Source organism: Manis pentadactyla, chromosome 5, assembly GCF_030020395.1.
Source record: "Manis pentadactyla isolate mManPen7 chromosome 5, mManPen7.hap1, whole genome shotgun sequence".
Lineage (NCBI taxonomy): Eukaryota > Metazoa > Chordata > Mammalia > Pholidota > Manidae > Manis > Manis pentadactyla.
This window is the reverse complement of record NC_080023.1, coordinates 102,067,814-102,085,412: the sequence shown is the minus strand read 5'-3', so window position 1 is coordinate 102,085,412 and position 17,599 is coordinate 102,067,814. Positions and strand designations below refer to the sequence as shown.

The 17,599-nt window shown below is 38.4% G+C and overlaps 1 protein-coding gene across 1 annotated transcript; it reads left to right on the top strand.

The window, feature by feature from the left end:
• Positions 1 to 1,613: 1,613 nt before the first annotated feature.
• On the top strand, positions 1,614 to 16,337 carry LOC130683836 (rho GTPase-activating protein 20-like). The gene is made up of 7 exons (XM_057502576.1): positions 1,614 to 1,744; positions 4,173 to 4,214; positions 4,788 to 4,872; positions 8,353 to 8,430; positions 10,627 to 10,693; positions 12,741 to 12,869; positions 15,522 to 16,337. The coding sequence occupies exons 1-7, from the start codon at positions 1,668 to 1,670 to the stop codon at positions 15,590 to 15,592; spliced, it is 549 nt and encodes a 182-aa protein (XP_057358559.1). The 5' UTR covers positions 1,614 to 1,667; the 3' UTR covers positions 15,593 to 16,337.
• The last annotated feature ends 1,262 nt before the right edge of the window (positions 16,338 to 17,599 follow it).

Below are 17,599 nucleotides of genomic sequence, written 5' to 3'. Positions count from 1 at the left end.
GCGCAGACAGAGAGTACCTGATGTAGTTGCTTGAGGATGAAATGAAATAATGTTTATAAAATACTTAAACAGTGCTTGGCATATGGTAAGGGCCCAGTAAATGTTATAGGAGAGTGGAAACCATGTTCTGGGCTTTTGGATAACTTGGTTTAGTTGCAAAGGAATAGGTGACCTTGGCAATTTGTCGAACAGAAGGAATTATTGAAATGACTTTTTCCAGGTTAACATATTTGGAAGTTTCCACACAATACCTGAAGTGTCTATACACATACATACCCACATTAGAAAGTTTAAAAATCTATAAAAACAAGCAAATAAGTATCTATATTTCCCACTTTAACTTGATAATGCCTTTAGAGTGACTATCTGGAAAAATGATTATATCCAATAATTGTGTTTCATAAAAATCTTCAAATTCTCAAATGTAGGGTAAAAAATGTTCAAGTAAAACATAGAAAGTAGCCACCTTGTGTCACAAGACGTGTTTCCATCTTGTTTATATTGGTTGTGACCTAACCTTTGAATCTACATTGTCCTTCAGTTGGGTTTCCTGCAAAATTGGTTTCATTTCATAACTGCCATCAAAGAGTTCCAGCTTTAGCTGTTCCGTGAATCAGTGGACTCACGGGAATTTTTGCCCGAGATGTCTCTGATCTCATTTTAGCTTTAGTGTTCCCACATGTGGTTCTGAACAGTAGGGAGTTCCACAGTGTTGTGGCAAGTTTCCTAGAAATCCTTCATAAGGCTTGAATAACTATTTAAACTTCAGGCCCACCTGAGAATTAAATTTATGGATAAAAGAAGAGATATGGTGTTTTCCATGTCAGAGGTCAAAAGAGACAAGGTGAAAATGGTTGGTCACCTGACTTCCCTGAGATAATTGGGAAGGATTTCCACCATCTACATATAAGACCTCCTGGCCACTGGTCTGGGATTGACTGACTGATTTTTAAGTTGGGTTCAATCTGTGGACTAAATTTTTCAGTTTTAGCTGAAACCTAAGGGAAAATGGTATGAATAAAATCTTTGAAGAAAAGATTTTAAAATAGCTTACGCTGTAAAGGCTATAAAATCTTCTTAGAAATTAAGTTGGAAAATGTTAAATTCCTCTAATCAAAGTTTTTTCTTCCCAGTCTGCAATTTTATGAGTAAATGTGCATAATTATTCTTATAAATCATGTATCGTGTATCGTGTATCTTTGTTCAGCCCCTCAAATACTTCTTGAGTAAGCAAGACATGAGTAAATTAAATACTATAAAGATTATATATATATATTATATAACAAATATATCAATACCAGATGAAAGATTGGTTCTATTAAAAAGTTCTAAAATATATAGTCTAGTCTATAGTCAATAGTCAGCATTCAGAAAAATGACTATTTCCTGCCATCAAGGAAGTGTTTTCATGGCTTTCCTGGGTCAGCCTTGCTCACCACACACTCTATAAAGGCCCATCTAACCATCTGCTGTGCTAATCACACAGGATAATAGAGATGAAGGAGGCACGCTTTTCCCTGGAGCAATGTGACCTGATACCTTGTTGTGAACTGCTCACATAACACTTAAGAAACTAACAGGTCTTGTTTGGTTATCATTCTAGGAATAAAAAAATCTTTAAGATCAAACATGAAGTACCACTCAACACAGTGTGGACTGCTGACTCTATGGGGAAAGCCAACATCGGTGCCCAGAGGTCCTTCATCTTGGGCTGGCCCACCGTGAACTTCGTGGCCACCTTCAGGTATGACTTACAGACTGGCCCTGTATTTACATGAGTTAAAAAGGAAAACTTTAAATGTGATTGTGTCATAAGCCAGTGACTCACTTTTTGACCTCCGATGGGGACACTTGTTTTGTACTTTCCCCAAAAAATGTTTATGTGAAAATGTATGTACATTCATTGTAAACAGTGGGAACTACTGGAGTAATTTCCTCTGGTGTTGCTCAGAAGTTTTACAAATGGGCTCTGCAAGTTGCTTGGGAGCATGTATGTTCAGGGTGTGCGGAAGCAGCACTGAGACAGCGAGGCTCTGGGGCCTCTCTCTGACATCCTGCCCCCTGGGCCTCTGGAGTTTATGTGTTTTTAAATCACTAGAGTATCTGTCTTGAGCTAGTACTATTAGATAGTCCATTCAAGTTTGAAAAATTGCTTTTATACTCCCAAATTAATTTCCTTAAAAATTAGTATTATATAAATACAATTAATCAGGGCATCAAATACTAGGTTGTCTGAAATTCTGTGTACCTATGATCATATTTGGTGTCTATAGGGAGGTGACAGTCTAAAACAAATCTGTAACTCCATGGATTAGAGGTTAGTTTTCAAAAATATATTCCTACACTGGCATGAGGATGAGGAATGTGGCCTCTTATCCTGAGTGGGCACTCCTGGGCTACCAGGGGTCCTGCCACACTTGCATCTGCTCTTTGGAGCAGCCACACGCCAAGTCTCATTCTTGTCTTAAACCTCGAGTTTTCATCACACGCTCTCAGTGTTCTTCCTTCTCCCCTGCGCCCCACTCCACCAAAGTCTCAGGCGTCGTCATAATGATGAGACTACTACATTTACTAAATTCTATAATGCAACTGCTGACTTCAGGGAAATTTTTTAAAGTTTACTGGGAAGAAACATGGATTTGTATCATTCTCTGCATGTTTTCTTTTCCACGACAGATTTCTCTAAAGATAAGCAGTTTCTGTTGCTTAATGTCTTCTTCATGTGGCAAGTGGGGGGAAAGAGTTTCAGTTGGAAAGATATAAAGTATTTGATAAGGGAGTTTCTCAGAAACTTTTTTCCCTAATGAGGGTATGAGAAACCTGAGTGGAAGCCAGGTTTAAACGTTTTCTTGGTGAAAAGCTGTCTTAAGTGCATACATATAACCACGCCTGACACCTGGTGCTTGTGCTACTTGCAGTTAGTACTCTCCTACAGATGGGCTGAGTAATGAGAAGCTGTGTCCATGTACATATTCAGGCTGGGGAGCTAAGTAGGCATTCCAGTTGCCAGACATAGGTCCAGAGTGGTGATGGGGGTAGGGGGCCAGGGAAGTATGTTGCTGGTAGGAATATAAAATGTGGCAGCCACTGTGGAAAGTTTGATGGTTCCTCATTATGTTAAAGTAGAAATACCTTATGCCCTAGCGATGCCACTTCTGGGTATATACCCAAGAGAAATGAAAACATACATGGACTCAAAAATTTGTACGTGAATGTTCACAGCAGCATTGTCCATAATAGCAAAAATGTGGAAATAATCCAAGTGTTTATCAATTGATGAATGGATAAACAAAACGTGACACAGTGGTTGAGGACAAGGGGAATGGAAATGATTGCTTGAAGAACCCAGGGCTTGCTTTTACGTGATAAAAATGGCCCAGAACTCGTTAATGGTGGTGGCTGCACAATGCTGTAAAGGTGCTAAAGAGCACTAATGGTCAATTTTATGGTATGTGTAATTTACCATAATAAAAAAAGTGCTAGTAAGTGATAAATCCATGTACAAATGAACTTTACAGCTTTTTCACGTTTGGATATTACATTCTGTAGGAACTTCATCAGGGAAAGTACTAATCTTTAGTAATTTAGTCATAGGTGGATTGGTCTTGGTCAGAGAATCATAGAATGAAGAATAAACTTTCTAGAAACTAATTAAATGTATTACAATCTTCTATATCTATAAAGATATAGAAGATTGTAGGGCTTTTCCCTAAAAGGATATTCTGCTTCTGGGTCAAGATAGTCCATCCAAGTGCCAAGTTTCTTAAGTACAATTTAATCTGAATCATCTGCAATCATCTTTGTATTTGAGAAGCACTACCAGCTGCAGGAACACTGAGGTATAACTGACCCATTTCCAGTTCTGGAAACTGAAGCTCAGAGTGGATGTGACTTGCCCATGATCGTATAGCTTGCATCACAGAGTTGCAATTAAGTATTTAGATTCCAAACCAGCTTCTCTTCCACTTTAGGACCTGTTTCCTATAATGTAATACTGCTTGTAAAAGAGCAGGGCCCGTCAAAAGCCCAATTATAAGGAGAGGACAACTTACACATACGTCCACATCACTAACTACTGGCTGCTGCTATGGTTATATGGAATGGCCATGTTAATATGTTACTCTAAGTATTTTATGTCATTTAATATTTTCTCCCACTTTTTTAAATTGCAGATCTCCAGAACAAAAGGAAATGTGGTACTCTTTCCTTCAAAGGTATTTTGTCAATATACATATCTTAAATCTTTAATCCATGATAAAGCAATATAAATCTCTTCAAAGCAGGGCCCCCAAATTATTCTCCCTCTCCTTAGTAGAAATTGTTCTGTCACTTACATGCAGGTTGTGCTGCTTTTTGAGGAACTACTGGTTCTCATCCTCATCTTCCCCTTCTCTCCAACCTAATTCCTGGAGCTAACATTATTCTCAAAACGTGTTAAATTTTCATGAAGTACAGGTGACACTACTGATTCTCGAAGCAACTGCTACTTCCTACCTTTGACCCAGGAAGGTGCCAGGCCCCCTCAAACAGGCAGGAAAGCTTTGAGGATGGATCTGCTGCCCAAATCCCACTTGACAAGGGAAACCAGAAAATTCCTGGGTCAAATCTTCTTTTCTTGAAATATGACTGCATGTTTTCTTCCAACACACAATTTGATTTTGCTGAGTTTTTGATATGCCTTTAAAAATAATGAAGTATATTGAAAATATTAACAACATAGATTGATTTGAAAATAAGCAAATAGGTAACTCATCCTACTATTTTGGGTTATTATTGAATTTGATTAGGTATATCCATTTGGCCAAAGAGAAGGACCAGCCCAAAAGCATTTCCCTCGACATCTTCACTGAGGACATCAAGAAGTGTACGTCTGTAAGTGTTTTTAAGACAAACAATTAAATTTCAAGTTTCTGATGTAGGCGGAATGAGAGACAGCGAGCTCGGGGGGATGGGAGGGAGAAAGGAAGAGTGGAGGAGAGAGTATTTAGAAAGTACCATGTTAGGAAAATGTATTTTTGTGTATATAAAAAGTGAATCCTAGGTGATACAAAGAAAGGGGAATCCATAATAGGTACAGTGCTTAAGCATGGAAAGAGCATGACATATTAATGCCCATAATGTGTCTCAAGATCCTTCAAATAGTAATTATAGTGGCTTCTTGTAATTAAGTGATTTTTTATTTTCCTATTAGAATTAAACATTTTTTCCAGATGTCACTACTTACAGAGTGGTTTGGGTTGTTTCTATAGTTTTTATTCCCTATGATGTTTTATTTGTAGTAATTGTAATCTTACAGGAAAGCTGCAAAAACACAGTATAAACAATACCCCATATGCCCTTTACCTATATTCATCTATTTAGTAATATTTTATTCCATTTGCTTTATTATTTATTTTCTCTTTCTCTCTGTATGTGTATGTGTATACCTATGTTTGAGGGCATACACTCACCACAGCCCTTCATCCTTAAATATTAAGTATGTCCTAAGAATAAAGATATTCCGTTATTTAACCACCATACGGGCATCACCTTAGGAAATTTAACATTTAATCTACTGTTTGTTGTCCCATTCTGTCAGCTGACCTCAATAATATCATCTTTCCACTACAGGATCCACTCAAGGGCCAGGTATTACATTTAGTTTCTATGTGAAAGGCAGAGTTGTTTTGAAAGTCTTTCATTCTGAGAAATGTCAGGATTGAATTGAGCTGAGAGGATGATACTTTTAAGGGATCAGCATATTTCTACTTCATTCTTTTTATGCTATTGGGGAAAATATCAAACCATTAGCCCCAATTATTCATGTATGATTTGATTTCTGAAATTATAGTGCACTATCAAAGACATTTACAATGAGGAACAAAATATTCTGTTTATTTTTTATGATACTGTTATTCTTCATAATACTCTGTTATGCTTTAAGTAGCTCTAGATCATACACAATACTATTTTAAGGTGGGGGGAAGAGGTAGTTTAAGAAAGTTATTTCCCATACAGTAGCAAAACTCATGCTGCTTCTGAGTGCCACATAGATGCATTAGTTGAGGGATATGAGACTAGACAATCCTCCTGTAGCAAAGCACAATCTTGTCTCTCCCTGTTTTGATTTCCATTGTCCCGGTGGGTTACATTCAGAATTTTTCATGGAAAATCACCTTGAAATTTTTAAAATGAACTTTATTTACACAGAATTTACACAAAATAAACACTTTTAATGTTCTTCATTCATTCCCAAAGACCCAAGTTTCCCTCTCATACTGTTTCACTTCATCCTGGAGAAACATCCCTTAGCATTTCTTGAGAACATCTTGTACCAACAGTTTTTCTTTATTTCTTTTATCTGACAATGTCTGTATTTCACTCAGGCTCTTGAAAGTTTCATGTATATTAGAGCCTTTGATATTGTCCACAGGTCCCTCAGGTTCTACTAATTTTTTTCAATCTTGGTTTCTCTCTTTCTTTTTCAGACTCGATCATTTCTATTACCCATTTTTAAATCACTGACTTTTACGCTTGTCATCTTCGTTTTGTAATTTAGCCCATCCGATAAATTTTATTTCAAATATTTTACCAATAAAAACGTGTTATTTTTAAATATTTTGAGTTTCTATGCTGAGATTCCTATATTTTTAATTATTAGCATATTTTCATTGATATCATCAAACATAATTACAATAGCTGTTTTGGCTAATAATTTGAATATCTAGACATTTCAAGGTTGGCCTGAAGTCTTCAGAATTGATCACATCTTTCTGCTTCTTTATAGATCATGTAACACTTAGGTCAAAAGGGAAAAACAGGTCATATTTCTATTTTTCAAATTGTTTGATAAAATGGTTTTTTTTTCAACCTATTTTCATATAAAGACTCTACTGGAATGTATCTGTTTTGGAGAAGAAACAACATGCAGGAAGAAATACATACAACCCTGTAATTATTATTTTGAACACAGTATGTTCCGTATGCTGTGAAAAGCTATTTATTATCTTACAGGCCAGATAAATGAGCGAGTGATTGCCAGCATTTCAAAACAGATTAGTGTTTTTGTTTTTTTTACCTTACAAGCAACGTCATGGGAGAGTTTTTAAATTGTATTGGAGAGTTTTTGGACATCTTTAAAAATAGAACTGTTACAAAAGTTTTTTAAAAATTAAAAAAAAATCTTAAATCCCAAGCTAAAACACACTATTTGAATACTTCTATAAAATTTAGCACAGTGCTGTGAACTCTACTTCTGGTTCTGAAACACTGATTCATAATCCTTAGTGCTACAAGTAATTTGAAATCCATGAATGCTTTTGTTTACAAAAGTCCCATTATCAAACAATTTTCAGGGCCATCTGGCATATCAAGCATTTGAATTGAAATCAAAAAGAAAAAAAAATACAATGAAAAGAAAAATAATAGGTTAAAAAAGGGTTTCTTTTAACCTTTTTTTTATTTTTAAGGCTCATGTGTGTCCATTTACATGGTTTTCTTTGAGCACTTTATCAGATGACATGGGCCTCATCGTCTGATAATATTATAATGTTATATTATGCATAGTAAATGTTACTTACATATTGTCTTATTTTTAAATATCTTTTGAAATTCGGATAGTTTGATGGATACCATCTCAGTATCCTATTAATCCCTTTTAGGTAATTTTCTATAATCTGTCCTGTTTTTATGAGCAGTTTCTCAGTGTGAAAAATGATAGAAAGCTAGTATAAATACTTGTTCACTGTCAGATTTGGGAACGGAACTCCAATTTCTAATATTTTCAGTCTCATTTGCTAGACTCATTGGTTTGTCTCAACAGATTTCAACAATGAAAATCTTAGTACTCATGTCATCTGATGGAGAGAAAGTACACTATTTTTTTAAACGTCTTTATATATTAAAGACATTTAATGTTCTTATTCTGTTCTTACTGAAGCTGAGTATATAACTGCAAAGAAACAAAGCCATACTATAAAAACACAACGCAGGAAGAAAGAAAAGCATCCAGTTCCTCCTTTTTCAACTGCTCCCCCCTCCATTATGTTCACAGCCTGAGGATGTTGAGGACAAGCCCATGTGCCCTCTCAGAGTTCTCAGTCTTTCTCTTTCTTAATGAAGCTGTTACGTTTTATGCGCCACAAATCCTCTAAGAGAAATACATATTTTACTGAAATGCTTCCTATTACCTTCATGCTATATAAAGGAATGGAAACAAATTGTAATTAGGGTTTGCTTTATATGTGCTTTATTTTCTTATTGCCTGAAAACAAGTTTTGACTTTAGAATATGGATAATAATTTGCCAATAATTATTTGCTCACCTGGTTTAAATTTTTTAATTCATGGCCATTTTCTTATTTCTTTTTTACAGCCTTTAACTATAACAGTAAAAACCTCAGACACAGTGAATGATGTCATCAACATGTCACTACAAGTGCTAGGAGTAACTGTAAGTTACCTGCAAGCTATTTTTAGTTAAAAACCAAATTTGATTTTGCAAGCTCATGTGGGTGTGTTCACCCATCATAAGATAGCTGATTATTATAGATACCAAAGTCTTATTTCTGCCCCAAATGTAGAAATTGGAGGTAGCAAAGCTATGTTATTAGCCTATACATGGGTACTATTCCTGTATTCCCAACTTAATTTTGTGCAAATTGAAAGTCATAGCATAAAATTGGGCTATAATTTTAGAGGGCTAATCACATTGCATATTTATTACAAATAATATAAACAAAGAATATACATAAGACAATTCATAAGACTCTAAATGTTTCTTCCTCTATGGGGCTACTCTTCCTGAATCTTCTTTCCCGATCCCTCCTCTCCCATCCCTGTTTACCTTGGTCATCACCCGAGGACTCAGTCTCAGTATCATGCATCTCAAATGACATAGATGATCGACCTACAGAGATCACCTGGCGAGAAGCTACAGCCCCTTGATGCAGGTCCTGAGAAGGAGATAAGCTAATGCCTTGTTTAAACAAGTAAAGGAGGCGAGGGTTGAATGAGACCACAATCTGGGGATATCTGTATACACATCACTTTCATCTTGTTTTCTTTTAAATGTCACGTCCCTCGTTTAGATGGGGCTAGAGTGAGCTGCTGAAATTTTTTTTTGGTGAAAGAGATCGGTATATTTCAGGGTGAGGTTTTGTAAGGGAAAAGAGATATCAGATGGACAGAGCTGAAGGAAGCATTTGCAATGCACAGTTTCTTATATAAAATTCTCTGTAAATGGGAAATGTCCTGTTATTGTGGGACGGAATTACAAAATTGTAATTTAAGTTTTGTTTGACCCAATGGTACAATAAAGCCCCTTAAAAACTCTAGGCAACCAGTATTTGCATAAGAAATAAAGGCTTAAAATAAAATTGAATATAGGCATTGAGTAAAACACAGATTATATTGATTTCTAACCTATATGATACGTATGCCCTGAATAATAAAAAAATCTTGGAAGAGAGCGGGTGGTTTCAGGGATGAAGTTGGGGAGACTGATTAATGATACAACTAATTTCATTTTATGTTTGTGATTTTCCTTTGCTTAAGGCGATCAATCTCAACTAGGCAAGAAAAAATTTCTATTTTAATGAAAAACAGGTTATTTGGCTACATATGCATGCTTGATTTAAAGGATTCCAACATCGTGTTTCCAATCCCTACTTTAAAATATTTTTATTGGCTCTCAGTTCCTTTTTGCAATGATTTTGAGCAGATTTAGCTGTGTGTGCATGTGTGTGTGTGTGTGTGTCTGTGTGTGTGTGTGTGTGCGAGAGAGGGAGAAAGAGAGAGAGAGAGAGAGAGAGATTGCTTCCATGCTTGGACCCTTCTTCATGTGGGTAAGGCCATGATTTTAATCAGGAGTACAGGCAAGCATAATAACTATCATCAACTCCATTTCAAACATTTTTTGCTTCATTGTCTCCTGAAGGATTCTTTGAAAGAGTTCAGCAGTCTTTATAATTTAGACTTGTTTGTTTCAAGTGGGAATGCTGGTGTTACTGCAGGGACTAATTGCTTTCTGCATCTGACTTGTGCTCTAGGTTAGAGTCCATATCCCTAGAGTGGGGCTTTTCCACACCAAAGCCGGTGGGCTGACTTCATGCTGCCATCTGCTCAAGGCCTCTTGGGCATTTCTCTCCTTCTCCTCAGGGTTGCTGAGCTGATGATGCCTTTCAGGTTTTACTTTGCTCAGGAATAATCATGGCACTGTGTGTGGCTTTCTGGAGGATGTGCTTGTCTGGGCAGGGACATTTGAAAGCAAAAACCAACATTCTCCAAGGAGTCTGGAGACAACACGAGGCAGGACTCTTGAGATTAGCCTTTTCCTCCTTAGTGATGGGGGCATAAGAATGTTTTCTTGTGCCACGAACCACCCACAAAGTGAGGGACTGATTGCCTTGTGGTGCTATAGATCCTTGGCCTTTATCAAAGGGATGAGAATCTGGGATGATCACAGGGGGACAAAAGGTGACTGAAGTCAGCATTGTTAACTCAAAAACTGTAGCTACCCCCCATGGAACAAATAGCATTTATACTGGACTCAATTCTTTCTTTTTGGAAACAACTAACTGCTAAGGAAATGTGTTCTTCAAGTACTACTGTGAAAGATTTATTGTGAAACATTCTTTTTGTCTCCAAGGGCTCTGAGGAAGATTACCAGCTGTGGGTCACTTCTGACAAGGAAAAAACCCTATATCCACTCATTGGTAAGTGTCAGGGAAAATCTATGATGAGGTTGGTAGGGTTCAAAATTCTAACTCTAAAATCTCAAGTTAATGGTTCTTTGGTCTTAAGTTTAAATACCTTTCAAAGTGAAAATCTCATACAGTGTTCATTGATATGGTTAGTATTCAAGTCTTGAATTCCTCTATCTCACTTCCTAACTATTAAATAGCCTCTAATTTGTGAGAATCTTCTAAAATACAGTCATGTCTCTGAATCCAAATCCAAATATTTATCATCTGCTCTGTGCCCAGAATTTTTCTCAGTGGCCTAAAGAAAATGAGATGATCACATTTAGATTCCTCAAGTCGTCACTGACTGAGCCACACATACTTTGCTGTGTCTCAGGCTGAGTTTACCAGCATTGTTCTCAAGGTTATTGATACAGAGCTTACACCTCTCCTAAAATAGTTATTACAAGTCAGCTCAAAATAGTAATTCTTGGATCAGTAAATTTGTTCACTGTGGAAATGGAAATAGATTAAAATAAACACATGCACAGGATCTGTGAGAGACCTTGCAATACAGTAATGGTGACAATGACTTTTGCTAGAAATCTTCAAGCATTTCCTCTTACATAATTATTAATTTTTAATCTTTCCAACAATCCATTGGCTATTATTCTTTCTCCAATGAATCAAAGAATATTTTCAAGTGATCTGGAAAATCTAAAGAACTAAGTTTTCTCTGTGAAATATATACTCCCCATCTTAGAATACAAAGAGTCACCAGGTGCATAGCTGAGGATAGCGTGCCCACTTGCTTCATTTTTTTCAGTTAATAAGAAATCAGCAATAAAGTGAAAAACATCAAATACCTAGGTATATGTATTTTAATAAAATGCATTAACTTAGATAAAACAATATAGATGATAACTTTTAAGCTTAGAGCATCACATACCACAGCTGGCTCTAAGAGCCTGTCCATCCTTGACGATCCCTTAGCAGCCGGTCTGAATACTCTTCTTAGCGTGCTGTAAATTCTCAATTGTGAACTAACTCCTGGCTATACTTGTGATTTCATTGTATTTTATTGCTGTCACAGAAGCTTCTTCTGCCTTAAAAGATGGAAGTCGCTGTGATTGTTGTGCTAAACACGGTACTGACATTGCATGTGCACCAGATGAAAAGGAAAACAAGAGCTCCTCAAGTTACATTCAATAATACATGTGAGCTGAAAGAAAGGGAACTTTCATTCTATCCTGGAAAAATGAAAGCCAGGTCATGAGCCCAGAGTTTTGAGTTTTCTACGGAGAGGAAGCAATTTAGAGCAAGAAAGAGCAAAACAAAACTCTTGGCCAGCAACTCCCCATGATTTTGGGTGCAGTTTTCCACTCTGTAAACAAGTGTTTTGCACTCTACTTTTGGGTTCCCAACACAGGGTGCATCCATACATCTGACCATTGGCAGGAGCCTCCTGGGGGTGGGGTGGGGTTGGTGGGGGAAGCATAAAGGCTCCCTGCTGCTCTTGAGTAGCCCTCGGTTTAGAATCGACAAAAGCAAATGGAAATTCTGTTTGTTAAGCTGACACCTTGAGGGAGAGAACAGTGATCATAGCAATTCTTAATGTATACTATTATTTGAAATTATTAACTACTGATGTTTACTATATTTACTTTGATCCTTATAAGCAAGTGCTTGAAGCATGAATGTAAGGTTCCAAGGGGCAATCTGCCTGAGCCTTACACATCTAGTTGGTGTCAAGACAGAAACTGGGGGGGCCTTTAATAGTCTCAGATGGAAGCACAGCACAAGTCAACACGGTGCGCTGCCCTGATGGGGCTGTGCATTCCAAGCAAAGCACCATGTTTAAGCTTTTTCTCTTTCTAAACCCTTGCTTGGGCACCTGCTTTCTGCAGGGTGTCCCCCAGGTGAGTGAATATGACGCCGACTCAGAGGCAGATCATTCTTTCTCCAGAAGCCCCGGAATGGCAGCACACCTCAGTATGCTGCACATGCTCATGGTAAGGTAGGTTTGTACCCTACCCACCACCATCAGCTGGAATCTATATTTAGATTTTTCTCCACGCAGGGCATGAACATCCTTACGGAGTTAAAATGAGCCATCTCCCTGCTCCGTTCGTGCCCCAGGAACTGCAGGATGCTATCTTTCCTTTCATCCTGAAGCCCAGGCAGCTGGCCAGGAACCAACAAGGGAGAGGTGAGCCCCCTCCCTTCCTGCACCGGCTTTTTCTTGGCTGATGTCTCCACTCCTGAAAACAACCTCAGGACATAGAGTTGATTCTTCTCCATGAGGAGGTGGGGAGGCAGTACATGCAAGAACCTAACAATGAACCAATAACCCAAAATAAACCTCAGAGACACCCAATGCATTGCTAGGAGGGGGTTTTTCCCCTTCATTCCTCTAGGTAGACAGTCTCTCCCTTCTCTGTGACCCCAGAGCATTTCCAACATTCAGTTATGTTATGAACATAACTTGTGTCTTAATTAGAGCATGAGCTTCATATGTCCGGGGAATATGTTTTCCCCATCACAGGGTTTTCTCCAGTATCTCAGGCCATCACAAGAAGTAATCAAATGATGGTCTGCTCAGAGAAACCTAGAATAAAGAATTCAGGGGGAGCAAAGTATTATGGAACTTACTTTAGATACGGTGGAGTAGCCTTGGCATTCTAGTTAGAATTGAACTCTCAGTGCTACCCACACAAGGAGCTCACTCACGTCTGCTTCACACCCATGTGGAGGCTACAACTGGATAGAAATTTAGGGATGGGGCTTATTATTCTTTCTTGGTACGATTTTTATCTCTGCCCTGCCAAAATGCTCCCAATGATGTCTCCTTCTCGGAAGACACTGTGCTATTAATCTGAGAAGTATTTGAGCCAGAAAACAATTTCTACTCAAAGCATTTTTAACATTATGATTGTTATCCTATAAGAACAATGATTCAAAAATTTGCTTTTTAAATGTTCATACCTTAATTCCACCGTGAGGAAACACTAAACCACATCATAACACATCCATATAAAAATACTGCATTCCTAAAATTTAGCTTCTTCTATCATTCTCACATACTCACATACTCACAACCCATAGCATATATTTCTAGTAGCCACAAGGGCAACATGAACTCTAAGACCAAATAATATACATTACAAATGGTCCAGCTAAGCCGAAAAATATTTTTAAGAAAGTTCACGACATAGTGTCTCCTTTGCTTTATGTCTGTGCTCATAGAGTAGCTAGAATATATAGCTTTGTATCAAGTGATACAGCATTGTTCTTATGAAAACTGAAGCTATATAACAGAGTACATCAGATAGTTCTAGAAATAACAAAACCAGGTTACAAGTAGGGAAACCAGGTCACATACAACTCAACCTACATATGCACATGTAGGGTAAGCATGTGTATGTCCTGACAAACAGGATCCTCCTGCTGGATTGAAGAACGTATTTGTGTTCTTCCTTCTCTCCCTTTAAAGTGGTCGGGGTGTGCATCTCAGGGCAGGAAGAAAGACCCTAATTAGGTGGAGTGGTGGCATTATTCCTTCACAACCACATAGCTTCTAGAAGCCTAAAGAGCAAGTGGAGAATGGGGGTGAGGTCTTCTGTGGGTGTCAAGGCTGCCTTAGGCCTCAGAGTGAAGGGAGTTACTTTTATCGAGGCCGAGTGAGCCCCGACTGGTGCCGAGCTGTATGTTACATTCTTTAGTCCACCAGTAAGATACATGGCTTCATTTATGTTAAAGTTGAGCAAACTGAACCTCAAAGACTCTTGAGTAGCTTCCCCAACTAAGTGGGAAACCAGGAGCCTTTTTGGGTATTTAATCCTGGTCTCGCTGACCCAGTGTCACAAGCACTGCTCCCTGTGGGTGCACGGGGCAGTGCTCTCACTCACTATGTCCACGAAAAGCCAAGTGGATGGGCATTTGGGGATATTCGGTGAAATGTTACTCGACTATATGTTTATCTTTCTACAACTCGACTCCACTGTTGACGTCTTTAAAGCATTCAGTTTTGAAAGTAGGTGGTTTAAGCAAACATTCAGGTGCCTTATTACGAAAACATTCATAGCTGTGTCGTGGGAACATTGAAACGGTCACCTTTTCTTTGTAAAGCTCTTTGTCAGTAGTGCCCTGAGCTGTTGGGTAATTAGAAATCATGCCTAGGCAGCTTGGTGGGGTTTCAGGAAAACTGGCCACCTGGAATCCTGTAATACAGCCGCACGTAATGACTATTTCCAAGGACCCTGACAACAAAAGTCATCCATGGAGCTGCCTGAGGGTTGTGGCCCCCCAGAGCATAGGGCCGGAGGCCGGCTGAAGAGTGGGGTCAAGCAGGTGGTGTCAGGAAGGGCAGATCCTTTTGACAGGAGAAAGGGGACCACAGTTTGTCACTTGGAAAGCCCAACAGGAAATCTCAGAGTCACAGGAGACTTCCTATGAAGGTAGATGATGCTCACACTCTGCCTGATTTGAATACCAAATTTTCTTGGCTTTTAAAATGGGCTCTGACACTGAAAGCCACTGCACATGGCTAATACCTAGAAACCTGAACAGCTACAGGTTGTTTCATGAGGCAGGGAAGCAGGTAGTAGACGCCTCTAAAAGGACTGACCCTGAGTTCAACTACGATATGGGGGAAGGTTCAACTACGATATGGGGAAGAACAACACATTAGCACCGCAAGGATGCTATTGGCCAATTTCATAATGTGGGAAATTCCAAAAGGCCACTGACTCGGTTTCCTTTTCTTCTCGCCATTGGAACAAGTGTGATGTGCAGTGGCACTTGTGGAAATAAGGTGAAGTGAGTTAAACTACTAGTAATGATCATCCCACTTCTTCCTTAGATTCCTGCTGGAAGAGATTCAAAAAGGGTGTTGTCGCACACCTGGCCTGTTGGACGGGCTCTGGCAATTGACAGGAAAGACCCGACTGGGTAGAACACCACGGCCCATTGCTCCTCAACGAGTCTTTCATCTTTACCTGTGGACACACTTTCTAAACGACCTACATTATGATGTACCAACAATTTTTCCCAATGCCTGGGTATTTTCCAACACTTCTGGATCCTCATTTCACCCTTTTGCACTATTCCACGCTCTGGGAGGCTGACCTGCAAAGCCCTTGTACCTTCCCGTGTGTTCAGCCAATAACACCTAAGTCAGAGTAGTTTTACCACTTGCTCTTTTCCTGCTAGGTTTTGGTGCTGGCTTCCTTCAGGCGGCAACTGGTCTGACAGCTGGAGTATATTTTATACTTTGTTAAAAGGGCCTAGGAAATATATATTTTTAATTGTCGAATAAGATGAGGATTAATGGTAATTTTAAAATAAATCTTAAACATGACTTTAAAAAGATTTTGATTACTGTGTTGAACAATATACATTGACTTTGAAAGAGATCACATTAAAGTTTTATCTGGAGATTTTTCCCAAAATATTTTTTAAATTTCACTTTTTCCAGATAATACTGAATTACATTATTTAAAAAAAGCTTTCCTACTTTATATACTTTGGCTGTTCTTTGGTGCTTTCAGAGACTAGAGAATTATTATTGAGAATAGTGGAAAAGGATTTCCATAACCTAAACATATAAAAAAGATCATTGGCAAGCATTTAGTATTTGTTACTGACGTTCCTTCTTTTTTCCTCAGTTTACTCTTCCTCAGTAGCCATGAATTTTTGGAAATAGAGGAGACTGAAGAAGCAAAGTTGATTAAACAAAAATTGATATTACTCCCTTACTCTCTACACCACGTATCTGAAATCACATTCTTAAGAGGCAAATAAACCAGATTGACCACTATGCTTTATCCTTAACAGAAATATGTATAAATTTGAAAAAGACTCAGGCCCCCTAGGTTCAGCTGCTGTGATTAATCATTACAAAGGCTTCCCCGTTGTTAGACACCTAGATTGGTTTACCCTTCAGGCCATTCACCTTAGTTAAGATGTAAGAGGAGGATGAGGAATTTGCATATCCTTTATGAGGTGGGACTTGGGTTTTGGGAACTCAGTGTGGTTTTTCTGGCACATCCGTTTTGGGGGAAAAAACTACATATGGAAGTATTGGGAAATGGATGTCTTAAAGCCATCCATGCTTAGGTATTTTGGAAAGCTGGTATAGACTCAGAGGTTGATGAGTATGTACTCACCATACTAGATTGTACTTCTAAACATTGGGAGGGATGCAAAAAGCTTATAAAAATATTAAATTGTCAAGTTCCTGCTTCACAAAAGCTCAGTTACCACAGTAAAAGGATAAAATCTATTCTTACTGTCCTATTGAAAAATATAATACAGAGAATGTAATGTTTTAAACTAAAAAAGGGAGCAACCAGAGGAGTCAATCCATACCACCCTATTTCTCAGGTTCAAAGTTCGTTTGGCCCTCCATTGCTCCCTTAATTCTCTGTCCAGCTATCTGTGCGCTGATGTACTGCGCTTGCTGGGGCAGCATGCCTTCCTTACGTTTTAGAATGGAGCGTGGATCAATGAGCCCCATTATCCTGATCTCTTCTAGGGCATATTCTCAACTCTCCAAGACTGAGTCCACAAAACCTAAATGTTGTAGACCCATCTCTTTTGTTCATAGGCTGTGAGAAAATGCATTAGAGAAACATAAAGAAAGCTCCTCTTTTTGCCACCCTGAAGTACTTACTGAGCACCAACTATATTCAAAGCACTATGAAAATCCTGCCTAATTATCAGTTCTTTAAAACATAGATGCATTTTAACCTAATTGCTTTTATTGCATTGATGAGCTGTTAAGGAAAGTTTGGGTGTTTCAGAGGTTCAAGGTTGCAACTCTAGGGAGAGGAAATCCTGGGGCAAAGTACCTCTAAAACCAAAATCAGTCAAAAGGACAAATGAAGTTTAAAACCTTTTTCATTGCTTACAAACTGCAGTCCGGGGCCCTCTCTTTCC